Source organism: Mus caroli, chromosome 7 (genome assembly GCF_900094665.2).
Source record: "Mus caroli chromosome 7, CAROLI_EIJ_v1.1, whole genome shotgun sequence".
In the NCBI taxonomy this organism is placed as follows: domain Eukaryota; kingdom Metazoa; phylum Chordata; class Mammalia; order Rodentia; family Muridae; genus Mus; species Mus caroli.
Genome location: NC_034576.1, coordinates 27,932,012 through 27,938,908, shown reverse-complemented (window position 1 = coordinate 27,938,908; position 6,897 = coordinate 27,932,012). Strand labels below are relative to the sequence as shown.

The window sequence follows — 6,897 nt, the reverse complement described above, 5'->3', positions numbered from 1 at the left end:
CCCCCGCCTTTGGACCCACCCCCTAAGCATCAGGGGGCCACTCACTCAAAAGAAGTCACGAAGCAGGTCTGGGAAGGAGCCCCTGGTACCAGCGTGAAATTCTTTTCCACGGCCCAACCATTCCCGCCGTGCTCCACTTCCCAACCTCTGAAGCCCTCTGCAGAATACAATGGAACTGAGTATACAGCATTCACTCAAGGGGCAGAGGCCTCCCGGTTTGCCCATCAGCTCCGCCCCAGTACGTTTCAATCTGTTGGCTTCTTACTGATCCTGTCTTCCATGTACCTGTATTCCTGGCCCCACCGACCCTGTCACCCAACTTGTTTCTGCTTTCAGCTTTTGTCAAACGCAGACTCCTAAGTTCTTCCTTGGTCCCACCTTTCTATCTTCCATCCTTCTGCCTTGCCCTGCCCACCCGCTCAGGTGGCGCACAGAGTGTTTTATGCAATGATGTGTGCCTTTCACCCTTGTCCAATCCGTCACGTTTTAGCCCATTCCTAGGCCATGCCCTCTGAGCTGGCTTTTCTTTCCCTCGCTGCCCCTAAGCCCTGCCCTCTGCCTGGGTCTCCAGGTTTTAGATCCCGCCTTCTAGGCGTTAGACTCCGCCCTTCATGGGTCGGCAGGGCTCGTAGACTGCACTTTCCACGCTCCAAGGGTCAGGCCCCACCCACCAACTAGAAGGCCCCGCCTCCGGGCGCTAAGCCCTGTCCCCGGTACCCACGTTCTCCGCAGGAGTTGTAGATGAGGTTGCGGCCAAACGGCGCTCTCAGGCAGAATCGGGCCAGAGCGCAGAATGGGAACTCATCGTGGCGGTTGCCGTTGGCGTCGGCGGGACAGCGCTGGGCCAAGGCGTAGAGGGCTCTGCCCTCCGCGCTGCGGTCGCGAGCCAGTTGCAGCAGCCATATACTTGGGCCATCTACCAGGTCGCGCCAGGCCCGGCACACTGGCCGGCAGCAGGTCACTAACGCGCGAGGAGGCACGTGGCTCAGCACCTGCACCAGCAGCTCAGGGGGCAGCTTGGTCAGAGCCAGGCGCCGAGCTTCAGTCATCTGCCGTCGCGAGGGCCGCGCTCCCATGTCCTGCCGCTGGCGTCCTCCTCTGGGTGAAGAGGGGTTGGTGTTCAGCTTCCCAAGGTCAGGATGCCTGACAGCAGACAAGGATATAGAACACACCCGTTCCTCTGGGACCAAAGACTCCCTCCAAATCTAATCTAGTCCCCGCAGGGTGTGGTGGAGAGCATGCACTCTGGAGGGAGAGGCAGGAGGATTGCCGTGAATTTAAGTCTAGCCTGTCTCACATAGTGAGACTTTTTAAAAAACAACAAAGGTCAATGAGGGAAAACCATTTCTGCCCAGACTTGTGTCCCCCCTTTTGGCCTTGGAATTCACTATATATCTCATACTTTCTTCCTGAAGGTATCTAGAATCCAAGTCTCTGCTTATGTTCCTTCCAAACCAGTAGTGTCCTTGATCCTCCGAGCTGCATCCAGACTATTCCATCTCAACCCTCCACCAGGCCCCCATCTGAAGATCTCAGTTGGAGGGCAGTGAGTCTACTGCCCACCATATTCTCACCCAAGACCCATCATTTCCTTTACTCTGTCATTTTCTCCAGGGTCTTGGGGATCCACAACCTTTGGTCTCCAATACTATGTTCCTGTACCCTTTCTGCTGCCTCTCACTCTTTCTGTACCTAGCTTCAACTCCATGGTTGACCATTTAAAGTCTTGCATCCTCATACCTAGTGTTTGAATTCCAACTCTGAGTTCCCCTTTGCCTATACCCACAGTAACAATACAGTCTTACTTGGCACCCTCACATCTCTGTGAAGCAAGCCTCTAAAGTGGAAATTTCTGGTTTCGTTGGAGATTCAGTTGTGTCCTGTGATGCTTTTTTGGAAACTGTCTTATGAGAGGATGTTTTTGCTGAAGCAGACATGGGAGGATGTTTTTGCTGAGAACAGACACCTGGTGTTTTTCTAGAAGCTGCCTGGAAAAGGGGCATGTGATGTTTTGCTAGCGCAGACACTGAGAGAACATGTGATGTTTGGAAAGGGCATAAATGTAACCCAACAGACAGTGACAAGGCTGTGTGGCATTGGTTCGCCTTGCCACTCTTTGCTGATCATTTGTCATGACTTCATAGAGAGGAATGAGCCAAAGAACTTCTGGTGGTGTTCTGGTGGCTTCTTGCCATTTCCTTGTTCCTGGGGCTGGGTTGGCAGAGCCTGGTGGTTTCTTCTGGATCAGACTGCCATTGCTGATTCATGAATAGTGTTTGCAAGTGGGTTGAGCTACTTTGAGCTGAACTACTGATATCCTGACAACAAAGATTGGAATCACGCCAAAGAACTCTTTCTAACCAGGTCCATATCCTCCTTTGCCCCATTACCCTTTCTTTTCCACTGCCTCTGGTGGGTGCTGGGCTAGGAGATTAGTAAATATAAGCCTACAAGCCCCACCTCCATCACTAGTGCCTCCATTCCAGTGCTACCTGGGAATCGGATTCTCATATTTACTCTTTCCTCACCCCCCCCCCCAACTTTATGTGTCTTCCCCCTTCCTTCCCTTTCTCCCTTCCTCTTCCCTGTGATGTCTAGGCTGTTGTCCTTAAGTCCAGGGTCCCCTTTGCCTCCCAAGTGTTAGCCATTACCATACCATTTTTGTAAGGCTCCTCCATCTTGGTTAAACAACGACAATTCCCCAAACCAAAGTAATATGGTCCCTAGAACAATTTTGGTTTATTTGTTTGTTTATTTGTTTTGTGGTTTCTGTTTTGTTTTGTTTTTGTGACAGGGTCTCACTATATAGCCCTAGCTGGCCTGGAACATCCTATGTAGAACAGATTGGCTTTGAACTCACAGAGATCCACCTGCCTCTGCCTTGGGATTCAAGGTGTGAGCCATCATGACCGGCTATTTTTGTAGATTCTTGACTTTCCCATTGGCATCTTACTCCACCCCTAATGACTGGCCACGAGATAATTTTTTGGATCACTTGATTCTTTTTTTGGTTAGCCCTAGCAATGGTTAACTGCAGGCCAAGAGGGAAATCTTTCCGTTCCCTTTCCTGTATTCTAACCTTCCAGCTACTCCAGCCTGTAAGTGGACTTGGAGCTTTTTCTTTCTTTCTTTCTTTCTTTCTTTCTTTCTTTCTTTCTTTCTTTCTTTCTTTCTTTCTTTCCTTTTTTTTTTTAATAAGAATTATTTATTATTTTATGTACAGTGAGTACACTGTCACTCTCTTCAGACACCCCAGAAGAGGGCATCGGATCCCATTACTGATGGTTGTGAGCCACCATGTGGTTGCTGGGAATTGAACTCGGGACCTATGCGAGAGCAGCCAGTGCTCTTAACCACTGAGCCATCTCTCCAGATCCCTGTTGGCCTTTTCTTGAATGTAGCCTTCCTTTACACAAATGCGGAAATACAGACATGGCCGTGCCAGATTCTCTCTTACTCTTACACTATTTCATGTCTTGCTACTCCTCTTTCCTCCTATCTCTCCACACCCCCAACTCCCACAGTGCTGAGAGTGTAATTCTGGGCCTTGTGTGTGCTAGCCAGTTATTCTATCATTGAGCTGCACCTCAGACCTGCACTGGTGAACTTAGGTAGTGGTTCTACAATTGAGCCTGGCCACACTAGGCTCCTTTTGCCTCTTTAGGGTAAAATTTGCCCCTCATCCCACTTAGCCATGTACAGCAGTGCCTGTACCCATGATTCCAGAACATTCTAAGTTCTAGACCAGCCTACTGAAAGTCTCTAAAATCAAGATTGAAGGACAAAAAGTCCATAAACACCTAAACCTGTGCTTTCTGCCCTCAGTAGTATCTCTTGAATCTGTTTCCTTCCTTCCTTCCTTCCTTCCTTCCTTCCTTCCTTCCTTCCTTCCTTCCTTCCTTCTTTCCCCTCACCCCCCAAGACAGGATTTCATGTAGCCCAGGATACTCTCAAACTTGCTGTGTAGCCAAGGCTGACCTTGAACTCCATCAGCCTTCACCATGCCCAGATGGTGAACCTTTTCTAAGCATGCTGTAATGTCAAGGTCCTCAGTGACTGCGGTGATGCAAGGCGAGTGTTCTCTGCTGGAGCCATCGGCAGCGTTTCGCTGTCGTCACCTAGGTCCTAGGAACCTTCTCATTCTAGGCTTCTACCGGGGTTCCTCACTGGAGGCTGCTCTGATGGCCTGTCAGAGATGACCTTTGAACCCTAGTCCTCATCAGCTGTCACCTGCACCACCACCATCTCCTGGCTCTGTGCTTCCTTCCTCGTAAGCACTCAGGTAGGGGAAACACTTGGGTCAGGTGCTGTCCTGTGCATCTCAGAACCTTCCACAACTCCCCGTTCTCAAGCTAATGGCAGACTCCTCTCTGGGGGCCGTAAGGTTCCACACTATCTGCCCACTGTCTCTCTGTTCTCCTCCCACTCAGGTATTCACTTTAAGGTGGCCACGTCTCTGAGCCTTTCCCTGGCTGCCTCCTTTATAATTGTGAGGCTTCACCACCAAACTATTCCCACCCCTTTTTAAAGTTCTCTAAAAACATTTCTTTTTCGGGCTGGTGAGATGGCTCAGTGGGTAAGAGCACCCAACTGCTCTTCCGAAGGTCTGGAGTTCAAATCCCAGCAACCACATGGTGGCTCACAACCATCCGTAACTAGATCTGACTCCCTCTTCTGGAGTGTCTGAAGACAGCTGCAGTGTACTTACATATAATAAATAAATAAATAAATCTTTAAAAAATTTTTTTCTTTTTCTTGCCAAGTGTGGTGGCCTAGACCTTTAATCTCAGTTCTCCTGAGGCAGAGATAGACAGATCTCTGTGAGTTTGCACCATCCTGCTCTACACAGTGGGGTCCAGACCAGCTAGGGACTCAAGAAGAAAAGGAGGAGGAAGAGGACAGACAGACAAATGGGGCTGAACCAATGGACCAGGGGACAATAGCACTTGCTTCTCTAGTAGAGGACTGATTCAATTTCCCAGCACCTACATGGTGGGTCACAACTGCTCTAACTCCAGTTTCAGGGGGTCTGACACCCTCTCCTAGCTTCTGAGGGCACCATGCATACGCGTGTTACACAGGAAAAGAAGGAGGGGTGGGGGGCATGCAAGACTGAGCCAAGCAAAGCTTGAGTCCTGTCTGCTGCATGCAGGAACTCCAGGTCTCTCTGGGGGGATGCCCATGGTACATCGCTCCCACAATCTGGAGGCTAAATGTCAATCAGTGGCTGAGACCAGTTTGGGTGGGGGAAATCAGATACTGTCTGCTCGTCACTCAGCTACTGGTAAGAGAGTCTGAGCTGCATGTTTGTTGGCTGGTTATTTTTTGGTTGGCATGGTAACTGGGGATGCTGCTAACATTCCATCTGCAAGGACCTATGACTGTACATCCCAAAAAGGACTATGATGGTGGTACTTCCTCTCTAACACGTAGCTCCATCACTCTGCGAGTCACAAGGCCTCTGTCACTGGAGAAGTGGCACTGCCAAGGGATTTTCCAGGTGGCAGTCTAAAAATGCCTCTGACTCCCTGTAGAGTCACGATCCCTCTTGGGAGTCCTAGATCGTTGCTAGGTAGTTAACAACTGGCTAGGTGGGGGTTGGAGGGTGGGAAGACTAATGTTTATAGCCTTGGTTGCTGCCTGGGGTGTGAATCACACAATTACACTGCCCAGCTGAGGCCCCAGAGCTGTGAAGTTGGAAAGAGATACGTGCAGTTTATCCACTTGAGCTGGTGCGAGCTGGCCCCAGCACATCCCTGCCGGTGCTAGCTGCTGACATTTCAGCTGGCCGCTTGAGGGTGCTGTGCTGAAGACAGCAGGGATTGGCCAGCTGGTTTAGCATTCCCAACACGGGTACCAACGTAAAAGCCATCATCCTGTGACCCAGAGTCCTCTTCCATTTTGTAGCAATGACATCTGAGTCCCCTGAGTGTGGGCCAGCTGGCTGAGTCCAGTTAGTTCCCAGAGCATTAAAACAACATCATTATTTATGCAGCCATCTATCTTTGTCCTCCCACTCCAAATCCAAGGTGTTTTTGTTTGTTTGTTTTTTACCTTTTTAAAGGGGTGTGCATGCATGGGTGCAGGCATGTTTGAGAGAGAGAGAGAGAGAGAGAGAGAGAGAGAGAGAGAGAGAGAGAGAGAGAGACTATGTATCCCTAGCTGCCCTGGAACTTGCTAAATAAACAATGCTGTTAATTCACAGAGATCCACCTGCTTCTGCCTTGGGAGTGCTGGGATTAAAAAGGCATGTGCTTGGCGTTTTAAAAGTTTTTTTTTCTTTTTTTTAATAATTACATCAATTTCAATTCTCTTCTTTCGCCATGTGGATCATGGGGGATCGAACTCAGGTCGTCACGTGTGTCACCAGGCACCTTTACCCACTGAGCCTTGTCACCAGCCCTCAAGTATTCTAGAATCCGATGGTAGTTTTTGTTTTTGTTGATGTTGTTATACAGGGTCTCACTCTAGTGCAAGTCGGATTAGAATATGCCTTAGCCTTAAGCTTTCTAGGATCACGGCACTGAACTGCTGTAGAACACGTCAATGAACCATTTATTGAACTGAAACTAGGTCTTTTTAAAAAAAGGTCTTGAAGTCTTTTTTTCCTCTGATGGCTGCCACGATGCTACAGGTTTCCAGTAGGGGGCGCTGAAGGAGCGTGGCAGGCGGCTGGGCTTCTCTGTGGCATGCGCCTGCAGGCTCTGACGCATCTATGGCATCACCAGGATTCTCCAGCGCCTGGCTCCTGCCACGTGTGGCTGGCACCACCATCTCGCTCCAGACACTTTTCTGTATGCGATTTTGTGTGGCCTCCGACTGGATATGCACTTCCGGTAAAGCCAATTCCAGCCTGAGGCTGCTGTCTTTTTTTTTTTTTTTTTTTTTTTTTTTTTT

The 6,897-nt window shown here is 49.5% G+C and overlaps 1 protein-coding gene across 4 annotated transcripts in view; it reads right to left on the bottom strand.

Moving 5' to 3' along the window:
• Fbxo17 (F-box protein 17) overlaps nucleotides 1-6,897 on the bottom strand; it is a 26,462-nt gene that overhangs the window by 4,467 nt on the left and 15,098 nt on the right. For 3 of the 4 annotated variants that reach the window (XR_002378357.1, XM_021167352.2, XM_029479988.1), the window contains exons 3-4: nucleotides 722-1,098; nucleotides 46-157 (exon numbers count right to left, since the gene is read on the bottom strand). Coding sequence is in view for 3 of the 4 variants with exons in the window: in XM_021167352.2 (XP_021023011.1) it covers nucleotides 46-157; nucleotides 722-1,076 (467 nt within the window). In the remaining variant the exon portion in view is untranslated. Of the gene's footprint in view, nucleotides 1-45; nucleotides 158-721; nucleotides 1,100-6,897 lie in introns of those variants that run through there. The other variant, XM_029479987.1, reaches the window with a different exon arrangement.